This window comes from Pistacia vera, unplaced genomic scaffold (assembly GCF_008641045.1).
Source record: "Pistacia vera cultivar Batoury unplaced genomic scaffold, PisVer_v2 Contig169, whole genome shotgun sequence".
Lineage (NCBI taxonomy): Eukaryota > Viridiplantae > Streptophyta > Magnoliopsida > Sapindales > Anacardiaceae > Pistacia > Pistacia vera.
This window is the reverse complement of record NW_022195779.1, coordinates 774,032-786,135: the sequence shown is the minus strand read 5'-3', so window position 1 is coordinate 786,135 and position 12,104 is coordinate 774,032. Positions and strand designations below refer to the sequence as shown.

The 12,104-nt window shown below is 34.4% G+C and overlaps 2 protein-coding genes across 2 annotated transcripts; one reads left to right on the top strand and one right to left on the bottom strand.

The window, feature by feature from the left end:
* The first annotated feature begins 531 nt into the window (after positions 1 to 531).
* Positions 532 to 3,090, top strand: LOC116125571. Its single transcript, XM_031411275.1, has 2 exons — positions 532 to 1,668; positions 2,181 to 3,090. The coding sequence occupies exons 1-2, from the start codon at positions 765 to 767 to the stop codon at positions 2,675 to 2,677; spliced, it is 1,401 nt and encodes a 466-aa protein (XP_031267135.1). The 5' UTR covers positions 532 to 764; the 3' UTR covers positions 2,678 to 3,090.
* Positions 3,091 to 6,076: 2,986 nt separating this feature from the next.
* Positions 6,077 to 7,922, bottom strand: LOC116125644 (SUMO-conjugating enzyme SCE1-like). Its single transcript, XM_031411363.1, has 6 exons — positions 7,852 to 7,922; positions 7,655 to 7,775; positions 7,462 to 7,545; positions 6,715 to 6,867; positions 6,506 to 6,619; positions 6,077 to 6,395 (listed from the first exon to the last, which is right to left on the bottom strand). Exons 2-6 carry the CDS (start codon positions 7,721 to 7,723, stop codon positions 6,333 to 6,335), a joined length of 483 nt encoding a protein of 160 aa, XP_031267223.1. The 5' UTR covers positions 7,724 to 7,775; positions 7,852 to 7,922; the 3' UTR covers positions 6,077 to 6,332.
* Positions 7,923 to 12,104: the final 4,182 nt, after the last annotated feature.

Here is a 12,104-nt window from a genome sequence, read left to right as displayed (position 1 = left end):
TTCCATTACATATATTCCTTCCAGAATCCTGACAGTATTTTTTGCTGGAAAGGAAGGAAATTAATTAGATGTTTATATTATCATTTAATTAATTAAATTACATGAGGATGATGTCAACAAAATGGGATTAAGTTAAACTGCAGTCAGACAAAAAACTACCAACACGTACTACAATAAAATTTTATGTCCCTTTGTTTTGATCCATGTTACTTTTTAACTTTTTTACCAGTCTCCGAATTGCCGGGTACGGGAGGGAACCGTTTCTGCCTCACTGTCTCCTTCCACAATCCAATATATATTTTTCATTAGTCCACCATTGAAATTTCTGTTTTTGTCCTTCTAGAAGAGTTTATGTCTACTTGGTTTAATACACAACATTAATATGCGTCTCTGTTTCTCTTCTTTGAAAAAATGAAAATGAAAAAGTGAATCAACCAACGCGTTTTTTCTTTGGGGTTAAAGAGGAAAGACTGTCAGTTTACAAATAATTAAATAATGGAATATATAAAAAAAAGGAAACGTTAATGCCATATCTCTGAGGATTTGTAATGTAATTGTAACCTCTTTGCTACTTTACTGTTTCAGGTTACTCAATGCTCTTGCCTTTCTTGAACCAGTCTTAGTCCACGCACGCCTGCCCTTTGTTTGTTATTCTCCTTATTATATCTCTCTCCTTCTTCATGCCCTCTTTCTTACAAAATATTTCTCCAAAACCCACCTTGTTAACCCACTTAAATTAACCGAATAATTTAAGGAGAAGAGAGATGCTTCAATGGCCACACGTTGTACTGGTGGCAGTTTCCATAGGAGTTCTGTCAATCCTTTTGATCATGTTCTTTTGGCGATGGTGTTGCTATAAGCAACATAAGGAATTTATTGATGCCAATCAAACTAGACCTGAGAGTCTTCAAGCTGGGATTGCACAACTTCACCAATCCACTCTACATAATCATCTTGATTTGGATAGCAAGAGAAGAGGAAGTTATTATGTTTTTCGCCGTGGGGTTCCAACGAAGCCTTTGTTCAACTGGGCGGATCATCCAACACTTGTTACAGACGCTGTTGAAAATGGATGGTCCAGATTTGGTTTCATAAACTACATGTCGTCATCTCCATCATCCCGGTCAAGCCTATTAGGATTATGTGCAGTTGGTGATTATGGAAGAGAAACAAAAGCGGATATAAGCTGGGAAGTATGTCAGGGATCAGCTGATTTTATGCAAAAGATTAGGCTAAATTCAGGGTTAGAGAAAGTTAACATAAACAATCCTTCTATGTCTGCTGCTTCTGTTATTAGAACTGCTTTGCCTTTGCCAGGGCCACCCCTGGGAAACTCTGCTTTTCCTCAAGAGGCTTTTTTTGAAATTACAATTCTACATTCTCGTGACGATCATGAATCAATTGGAAAGGTCAGGGAAGGTGAGAAGATAAAACTCATCCAAGAAAATTCTAATAAAAATGCCAATTCAGAATCTTTAGTCCACGTTACCAGCACTCATAATGTAAATAAGATTGAAGAATTGAAGCTTGCTGGTAAAGATGATAGCAAAGGTGAAGCGGTGATGTTATCTTTGGGACTCACTGCTGGCGGTTCCCTTCCCTTGAGACTCCCAGGAAGCTATCAAGGATCAATCGGATTCAACTCTAACGGTTCTATGTATCTTGATGGTAAAGTCACTTTTCTTTTTATCTTCTTTTAAATTTTATTTGTTTGATATCTACAGTTATCATTTTAATTTAAGCCAGTAGAATCGAGTCATAAGTAAAATAGTGACAACAAAATTATTCTCTGTATTATCAGTGACAAAGTGGCAACCACCACTGAATGAATCCATCACCTAAAAGGTCCCAACATTGGTGAAAGATGATGAGAAAAGGCCCACTATATGACATGGTCATGAATTATAATAGCTTAATAATATTTTATTAGTTTATGCTAAGATCTTTTTATAGAGCTATACTTCAGTAGTGTTCAATGTATATGAAGTAGGTATAAAGCTGTCAACCCAAAATTATAAAAACTAATGCTATATGATCTGTACAACTAAAATTTTAATAGTTCATTTCAGCCTTCTTAGTGCTCAAGTGATTCTTTATGCTGCCCATAAGAATTTAAAAAAATAGTAAAGGAATTTTTTATTTATGGCAAGTTCAATCACGTTTTCTCTTTTTTTTTTCAGGGATTAAACTAGCTTTTGAATCCGAAAAAACAGAATGGGGAAGAACAGATAAGGTGATTGGTTGTGGGTTTGATCCAAGGCAAAAGAAAGTGTTTTTCACAGTGGACTCGGAGCTTGTGCATGTAATCCATTGCAAGTCTGAGGAATTTGGGTCTCCACTGTATCCAACGATTGCAGCAAATGATGTTGTTATGGTACTTGTCAACTTTGGGCAAAGCGCATTTACATATGCACCAGCAAATGCTCAACGGACATCAAATCCATGCTTCATTGGCCCTCTTGTAAATTCCCCAGCTGCTGCTCTTGGATATGAAGATAGCAAAGAGCTCTTCTCTATGGGAAGAATTGACTCTCAGTGGCTTAACCGACCCACAACCAAAGGCGGAAACAATCCAGGCAATCATAATAGAACATCAGATTTTGATGAGGAGTCTGAGGCCGATTTATTTGAGATTGTTTTGGATAGTTCTGGAAGATCACCAAACACGGTGTTGTAGCTGCAAGATACAAGGATGATCAACAGATTTTGGCGTTGGTGCCATCCAGCTTGTCTTGTTTTTGGTTTGAATCATGTGGTTCTTGTGCGAGTGGCATGGATTTAGTGCATATATGACTTTTCACATCAGCTTTTTCTTCGAAATACATAGACAGAGAATCAAACTTTTACAAAGAGAGTTAGAGGACTACACATACGTATTTTTACTTCTCTAACTTGTTTCTTTTATACTTCTGCCTTCTCAAGCATTCATTTCTTTGTACATATTCAATACCAATGTTTCATTAAACTTGTCCAATTTATTGATCTTTAATATGCGTTCTCAGTCAATAACTGAAGCTCAGTTGTGGTTTTTCTTTACCTGTAATTGATACAAAGTTTATACCAAATTGATTCAAAGATTGAACTCTTTATTGTATATTGCTTAATTTATAAAAAATAAAAAAAAATATGGAAGTGTTAAGATTGTCCAATGCCCCAGATACAGATTATTATTTAGGAAAGTGTTTGATTGGAGCATAAAGGTAGAAAGACTTCTCCTGAATGGACCAACGACATAAAGACAAGATGCTCATCTTACCAGGAAATTGACACTAAGAAAGATTTATAATGGGTTGAAATTTAGTTTGTTTATTAATGGATGTATGGACTTGGTTAAGAGTTGACAGCAAAAACGAGAAAAGTAATAAAAACAGAGAAAGTTGGAACGGGTGGAAGGTCAAAGATAAGAATAGGATGCTTTCAAAATATATTTGTTGGCAGCATGTTGTGCGTTTATATGATTGAACATAGGAGAAATGCCACATCAACTCCAAATTCAATATTGCTTGCTTGAAAGAACCCATCCCCAGTATAAGTAGTCATATTTTCACTCATGGACTGCTTCTACCACATGCCCATGTTTTATGACAGACAAAAACAAATTAAAAAAATCATATATAATTCATTCTATCTATTATCTCGGTCAATTTCAGCAGGCAGGGAGAATAAAAAAAGATTATATTATACGGAAGTAGGATCTCAACCAAATTACAATAAAAATAACTCAGAAGATAGCAGCCTTCCTTCATCTAGAATTTTATTACGTTAGAGTCAAGGTTAAGAAATTCAAATAATAGAGGCTCAATGATCTTTTAAACGTTTTATATGCTCTTTAAGAGAATTCCGCAAGGTAGGACCAGAATTTATACAGATGAATTTCTTGCAAAGCATATGACCAAATTTTTATATTTGGACAAATCATGTCGGCGTTGATTAGTTTTAAATATCAAGATTTAATTTGGGTCAGCTTTGAAGTGAAGAAGTGTATATATTTTCGGTTCTGTTTTAATGACTTGGCATTAGAAAAAAAAAAAAAAAAAAAAAAAGGAGATCAAGGAAAAATATGTATAGAGACGTGCTAAACACCAAAATTATGTAAGGTTATCAGTGTAAATCCTATGAAGACATGCTAAACACCAAAATTATGTAAGGTTATCAATGTAAATCCTATAGCGATGTGCTAAACACCAAAATTGTGTACGGAAGTCATAAAAAAAGGGGACGACAAATCGTTCATATAAAATGAACGGATAGTGGTCTGTCTTGAGTATTTAAAGAAATGAACTACATAAAAGTTGTGCATCCACATTTGTTTGAGAAATTGGAATCAAATAACATAAATGATGATTAAGAGAAGAGGCAAAGGCAAATTACAGCCCCAGATATAATCCAGAAACTCCAGAACTGCCAGTACTAACTACTAACTTGATAAGTACTTGAATTATCCCAACTTCGCATGTAAAGTACTTTGGCTGTCAATACTTTTTCCGATTAACTTGAATAGTACGTAACTGCCATGTGACACGGACACCTACCCATCTTGTTACTGAAAGGCTCTTTTGTACTATTAAGCGAAAATAAAAAATGTAAATGATCATAATGTTTTTTTAAGAGGGGGCACTTGTATAAAATTAAAAAATGTAGCAGCTGATTGATTCACCACTAAGAAATAAATGGTCAACTATAAATTTGCTTTCTCTACCTCTTCCTCTTATTTCTTCTATTTAAGTATGGTAAATCAGGATCTCCAGTAAAACCTAAGGCAACACATAACAATTAGCCCATCAGCTCAAACTCACTGCATTTGACCCTATACTAACAAAAGTTACTTTCACAATAAACATCCGGTTACTAATCATAAAACAGCATTTCCTTCACCTATCAATAGATTCAATACATTGATACACAAACTCTTCCTCGCGCTGAGAATCCATCATGGTTTTAGAATTAGAAGCTCACCAGCTTCACGTAATGTGCCTTCCTACATGGCACCAGGCCTCCACATGAAGTAAGGGTCAACATAACAATAGTAGCACTATCAATGCTTTTCAAAACACAATAGTTCGGGCAAATGAAAGAATCAGGATACTCCATCACTTGGGTAGTCGGAAACATTCTGGACACTCACAATGTTGACAAGGAGCAGCAATAAAAATCAGGATTACCAGACATTCGAGGGTTCTTAATACTTGAGCATAATGAGATGGGAACCAAAAAATTTAATACTTGAGCATCAGCCATTGGAGTGTTCTTAGAACACTGACAAAAACTCTATCCTCGAAAGGGTGCGTACTGCGTACCATTGAACCCATGGTCACTTGGCCAATTTTGTGGAGCAACTTTAAAACAAAAAGCTGGGGACGCAAGAGCTGAAATTTGAGTCTTGACAGGCAATGAAATTTGGAAGGTGTGAACGACAGGCAAATCACCTTGAATAAACAGAGACAACAAGGCAATGTGTGCAGTCACGAATGATGAAGATGTAGCAGTAAAGATAAGGAAAAGAGTCGAGCATCCCAGAGAATTGGCAAACAAAGCTCTTGAAGATGGCAAGTTATCACCTTACAATGACATGAAGGCTCTAACTGAGGATAACAAACTATATAAAACGGCTTGAGAACTATAAAGTATATGATAGTACATATATAAATAGCTACTAAACCATATTGACTCCTATCATTTATTATTTGAAAAAATAACCCATTACATTACACTCAACCCTACACTTTCAAGTCTACACGCTTTGAGATTCATCTCAATTTGTTAATTTGCCAATGAAAAATGGAGCTGCAAACAACCATGGCACAGGCATGGGCCACTCCCTGTTCTCTCTTTTAAGTTTTTACACCTTCTATGAAGATTGTCACCCTCTAACACATCCCTCCTCTAAGAGGCATAAATATAGGGTTTTCAAAGCAAATCAACTTCTCTGAACCTAAACTCTTCTTTCTGCAATTATACATGAAGCCTATCCAGGAAGATATAATCTTAAATGAGCATCAGACATCACAGTACAATTACATAAAGCATCAAATCACTTTTGATTTTTTTCTAGTAAATTTATTTATACTTAATGTACTTAATTAGAAAACCAACTCTTACCTTTATAGACTATTAGCATAATTCATATCATCCCAGTATCCATAGTCATACAGAAGAAATTCAAGACATCTTATAAAAACATCCTTCATAACAGAAATAGGCAACAATTATGCCCCCATAAAACTTTCAACTACTACAAATAATTAAGTTGCTCCACTCTTGCACAGATAGTTAGACTTAAACAATGCAAGATATATGAATGAGTTACTCATATCCAGCAAAGCAAGCATACGTCATAGAGCAGGTGGATACTGCTTGGCCTGCTGTCGCACCCTTCTCCTATACTCAGCAGGATCCTGTAAATGTCAAAGCCACATTGATTAGGAAAGTTTTAATTTCTTCAAAAACAACAACAAGACACTGAAGCTAAACTAAGAATTGGGATCTTATAGGGATAGAAAAAGACCTGGATGAAAAGCTGATATCCATCAGTTTGTGCAGGATCAGCAGGATTAGGCTCGTCCAGCAAATCCTGAATGCCCACCAAAATTTGCTTCACAGTAATGGCAGGTCTCCACCCCTACAGAAAACTACATGTTAGCTAAAACTGATAATAGTACTGATCCAATGCTGGACATGATTTGCAAGTGCACAACAAAGCAGAGAAGAACATACATGGTCCTCATTGAGGATTGACAGGCATACAGTTCCAGAAGGGTAGACATTAGGGTGGAAGAAACCTTGTGGAAACTTGCATTTAGGGGGTTTGCTTGGGTAATCTTCACTGAAGTGGAGAGTAAGTGGGAAAAAGCCACCTTCCCAATCAGTCTACAAAATCAGAAAGGTCAATACTGTTCAAAGGATGCAGTAAAATATCTATTGGCACTAAATAATAAGCAATTTTGCATATCCCTAAAAGTTGAACACCAAAGTCTGCTTCATTATCCCTCTCCGCCAACAAATGTAAAACACCACAGCATAAACACTGAAGAAATAGGTATAGATGTCTCTACAATATCCTTCTCAATCTCCATCTGATAATGCTACCATCCCAAAGGATGAAACCCGATAATCTCTGACAAATTAGCATGACTTTCACGGCAGCAATGTTTACACATTAAACATTGTATGCTCCTAATTACAAATGTAACAAGAAAAGTGAAAGCCACAACAAACAAGAGTATTAAATAAAAAGGAATGATAGCTCCATAAACCCAACGGGCATATATTATAAATTGAAGTATGAAATATGTTAGTCTCAATTTAATAACATATAACCATCCAAAATCCAAAAGTACACCACTAATTTCTTCTAAGAATTTTGTTTTATAGTCCAGCAATTGAAGGGTTTAAACTACGGTATCATATCTTACTAAAAAATCAAAACCCAGCTTTTAAAGAAAAATAAATAAATACACTGACCCCGGGCTTGCCAGGAATAATACACTCCCAGACCATCAAATTTACGGAGCCATCTTTAGCAGTTTCAGGTTTGGCTACAAAACCCTAAAAGAGGAAATCAAACAGATAATTAATAACAAAATTCAATGGAGAAAAACATGACTAGAGAAATGGAAATAGCAGAATGTGAGAGTAAGAATTGAAGAAAATTTACATGAGGATGATTCTTGCGCCATGATTTTCGTTCCTCGGTAAGACGGCCACGTGCGATGCCACCAGACATGTTGATGATGGTGTTTGATCAATTGATCTAACGATATCAATTACTTCTTTCTCTGCAGAAAAACAAATTTAGTTTATGAACTTGAAACGATATTGACTTGTAATATTCCAGGTCGAGTTGAGGCTTACGCGTCTTGGAAGCTTCACCGTGACGATGACTCGAAGATATGTCCCCTCTATTTCTTATATTTTTTTAAAAAATTTTTTTCATTATTTTTCTTTCTTCCGGGATATCTGCGTCTATAAGGCCATATCATTATTAATTTAATGGAATTGGATTAATTTGCTTTCTCACAACTAATAATTAATTCTTTAACTAATGTACGCTATACTTATCTTATATATGATTCGATACAGATTATTAATATATATTAGAAAGTGTATCCTAAACTTTTTGATATATTAATATGTATCATACAATACTATATATATCTATTTATATCCTTAAAAATATCAATATAATTTTATTAATTTGGGTCAAAGGCCCAAAAAAAATTTCGATTTGATCCGAGTCACTCAACCCAGTTCACTAAAATCTGCCCAAATGTATCTATTTTACATGAAGAAAGTGAAGAGGAACATATGTTACCCATTTTGTATGATAATAATAATACAAGTGGAGATATAGATATTGACATTAATCTTGGAAATAATATTAATGGTTAAGAGAAAATTATATAGATTCTTAGTTTTGTGATTAATTTTGATTATGTAATACCATAATTTAAAGTCACTAATACCACAAAATTCTTTAATTAATCTTTGAAATGATATTAATTTTTTTAAAAAAATTATTATTTTATTAATATTTTTGAAAAAAGCGTACCCTATGACACGATATGATACGCGATACATGATTCGAAAAATTAGGTTTTCGATATGAGATTTGACAATCATATTTTGTGTTTCTAATATATTATTTTACTTTTTAGTATACATATCCATCATAGTTGTTAGTATCCTACGATACGACTCGATACAGGTCGCCAACGATACGTATTAGAGAGTGCATCCTAAACCTTTCAATATATTGATATGTATCCTACGATACGATACGTATCTGTTTGTATCCTTAAAAATACCAATATAAATCGATACGATTTTATTAATTTGGGCCAAAGGCTCAAAAAAAATTTAGGTCTGAACCGAGACCTAGTTCACTAAAATCTATCCAAATTTACCAATTTTGCATGGAGAAAGTGAAGAGAAACATGTGTTGCCCATCTTGCATGATAATAATAATAATATAAGTGGAGATATAGATATTGACATTGATTTTGGAAATGATATGAATGGTTGGGAGAAAATAATATAGATTCTTAATTTTGTGATTAATTTTGATTATGTAAGACTATAATTTAAAGCTAATAATACTATAAAATTCTTTAATTAATCTTTGGATAATATTAATTTTTAGAAAAAATTTATTATTTTATTAATTTTTAAAAAAAATGTGTATCCTACGATACGATACGCAATACACAATTAAAAAAATTAAGTTTTATTTGACAACATGTATTCACATAAGACGAATAAATTTGTGACACTTCATAGATTGTTCTTACTTAATGTTTATATATTACACAAACGTATCATATTATAAATACACTCATACATTTTTATATAAGTAATTTTAAAATCTCAGGCATACAAACAAGTTTTTTTTTTAATTATATAAGAGCTTTGTTTCTAGGCTTTGCTGACAGGGGCAGGCGTTTTTTTTAGCAGAACATATTGAGGATCAATATGGGCTTATTGTTATTCATGATAAGCAATTAAATGGGCCTGCTTCAACAGTCCAGATGTAAATCCAAAAAAAAGGCCCAATAGATGAACGGGTGGAACCGTTAACCAATGATTTAATAGATATGATAATGAATGCGTAGATACAATAGCAACAGAAAAAGTATTTTTAGGTACCCCACTTCTCGTTATACCTCTAACAGTGATGCATGCGCATGATGAATACCAGCAGTGTTGCACATGCTGTGTCTCCACTCTCTAAAGTCCAAACGTTTTAACTTTAGCAATTAGCAGCATTGCAGTTTATATCCAAGACAAGGTATGATGGGGAAAACTAAAAGGAACCCAATTAGATTGAATATATTCGCTTTGGTTGACAAGAGGACCACACTCATATATAATGATGCCCCTCGGAATCATATCCCCTATGAAACCTTAGATTATGTTAATTGTACTTCAAAATCAGTGGACACATTAATATTAAGAATGGGATTGGACACTAGACAGTAAATAAACAAGAGTTGCTTATTACTTGATTGTAGAATGAGAGGTGGTAGCCAGGATCAAAAGTTAGTGATTGAGAATATGTACATATATTTCTTTTTCATGTAAAGAAGGTGGGAGCATGTGATGCAAAGCACTATGAAAAAGCTGGTTGGGGGAGGAGAAATACGGATGGGAATTAATAAAGCACTTGCGCACAAATAGCTACTGCTTTGATTTAATGGATTGAAAATTTTCTTCAATCATGTGGACGTTGTGGTCCTGTTAATCTGCATTGAGTTTACTGTTTACTGTCCAGTACGTAATAGGTAGCAAGCGTTGGCATATGATTCGCCAATTCTGAAAAGGTCATAACTGGGAAATTTTCCAAGCAATTGGCAAATCAGTAGTCCATTGTGGGAGAATTAATTAAAAGTGGCAAATCGTAGAGCATGTTTGATTGTTTGTATATAAATCTTGAGGACGACAGTATGCTATAATGAATTCTTTTGGTTATCAAACTTGTCATAATCATTTTTTGTATGATTATTTTATAGATTGAGGTGACGAAAAACAAAACTTTGGTTACCAAATCTCAATCTCAACAAATTCATCATCTTGGCAGTAATTGCAATTAAAACCAGATTAAGGTCATTATTGGATGAGTTATTGGGAACCAATTTGGCGGTGGGTAATATATATAGGTTTAACTTTTGAAATAAACTAAAACAGTAGGTGTTAGTGTAAGAGAAGCTACAACGTGACGACGAAAAAAAAGAAAAAAAGAAAAATTCATGCAGAAGACTAAAAGTGGGGTCTTGTGTGGTTGCTTGGTGATGATCCAAACTAACGGTCGGAAATGGGAAAATCCAATGAACGAAGAATTAGGTTGTGAAAAGGAAATGTTGCGTTAGGATCTTTGCATCAGAGATGCTTTCTCTATTTTTCCTCATTCTTTCTTGTGAACGAAGCAGTTAGATAACTGCAGAATGACAATGTTGTTTTGCAGCAGTTTGCTTAACTTGCAGTCTACCGCATCAAGAAAAAGGAAACATAGCAGCTTTCTTTTTGCTCCTATAACAGTTAGTAAGTTCTTTCCCCAATTGCCAAATGGCGTTTTCACTTGTAATTAGGAAATATGTCACATTTGTAAACCAGGAAAGATTAATTTTTTAAGAGTTTTTTTCTAAATTAGTATTGCCAGTTTCTGCAAGTTATCCTACAAGTAGGGAAACGTTGATAAGATGTTTGAGCTAAGGCCCACTAAGAAAGGTCGGCATGCTCCATAATATGGTAGGGAAATCTTATCAACCTTCTGATTAATTATACATGGTTATGGATCCCAATAAAATTCAGTACTAATTAAAGGATTTGACCTTTGATTATGCTCTATGCAACTAATTAAGCCTGCTTAAATTGCAGTTTTATAGTCCCAGTATCGCTGTCAAATGTCAGTGACATTTTCATGTAAAGAGTGAAGTGTCTGGTCGTCCTTTCCTGGCTTTTATTGTAATTCATGTTCCGGTTTATCTACTTTCATCACTTGCTTTAAACATTCTTAACGACCAATTAATGCAACAACCTCCAACGCTTAGCAAGTAACATGCTATAACTAAACATATGGGCTCCAATTGGCAGGCACTGGGCTGTTGCTCTTTTTCAAGACCGATGAAACACTTAATGCATGTTCTTAGTTGTTCAACTGTATCACTTCCTTTTAAAAAGATTTATTTGATAGAAACTGAAATGGAAATCGAAACGTTATAATTGATTAAAATTTAAGTTTTGACACAAGGAGAGAAACAAAACACAAGGAGTGGATAATTAAAATACTTTGGTGGAAATATGTTACTCTAAAGTGACAAATTAACCATAAAAGAGTAAGAGGCCTTAATGATCATTAAAATCTAAAGAGTAAAATCAAAATGTTAGGTGATCTGATCCACAGGATAATGAGATACAGACATGATGTGGGTTGGTGTGAAAGTATAGGATGATACTTAAAGTTGCAAAATACCAAAGACGAATTTTCTAAGTGCTACAAAATCAGTAAAAATTGGGACCATCTGACTGTGACCCAATTTTAAACGGGGTCCACTCGGGTTATTGACACTAAAAGAACCATGTGAGGATGGGAGACCACCAGCTGGCTATGT

Excerpts from the sequence above, each read along its gene's own strand:
- LOC116125571 (XM_031411275.1), top strand. The coding sequence starts at position 765 with ATGCTTCAATGGCCACACGTTGTACTGGTGGCAGTTTCCATAGGAGTT. Across the intron at positions 1,669-2,180 it reads CGGTTCTATGTATCTTGATG|GGATTAAACTAGCTTTTGAA; the intron begins GTAAAGTCACTT and ends TTTTTTTTTCAG.
- LOC116125644 (XM_031411363.1), bottom strand. The coding sequence starts at position 7,723 with ATGTCTGGTGGCATCGCACGTGGCCGTCTTACCGAGGAACGAAAATCA. Across the intron at positions 7,546-7,654 it reads GGCGCAAGAATCATCCTCAT|GGTTTTGTAGCCAAACCTGA; the intron begins GTAAATTTTCTT and ends TTCCTCTTTTAG. Across the intron at positions 6,868-7,461 it reads TTATTCCTGGCAAGCCCGGG|ACTGATTGGGAAGGTGGCTT; the intron begins GTCAGTGTATTT and ends CTGATTTTGTAG.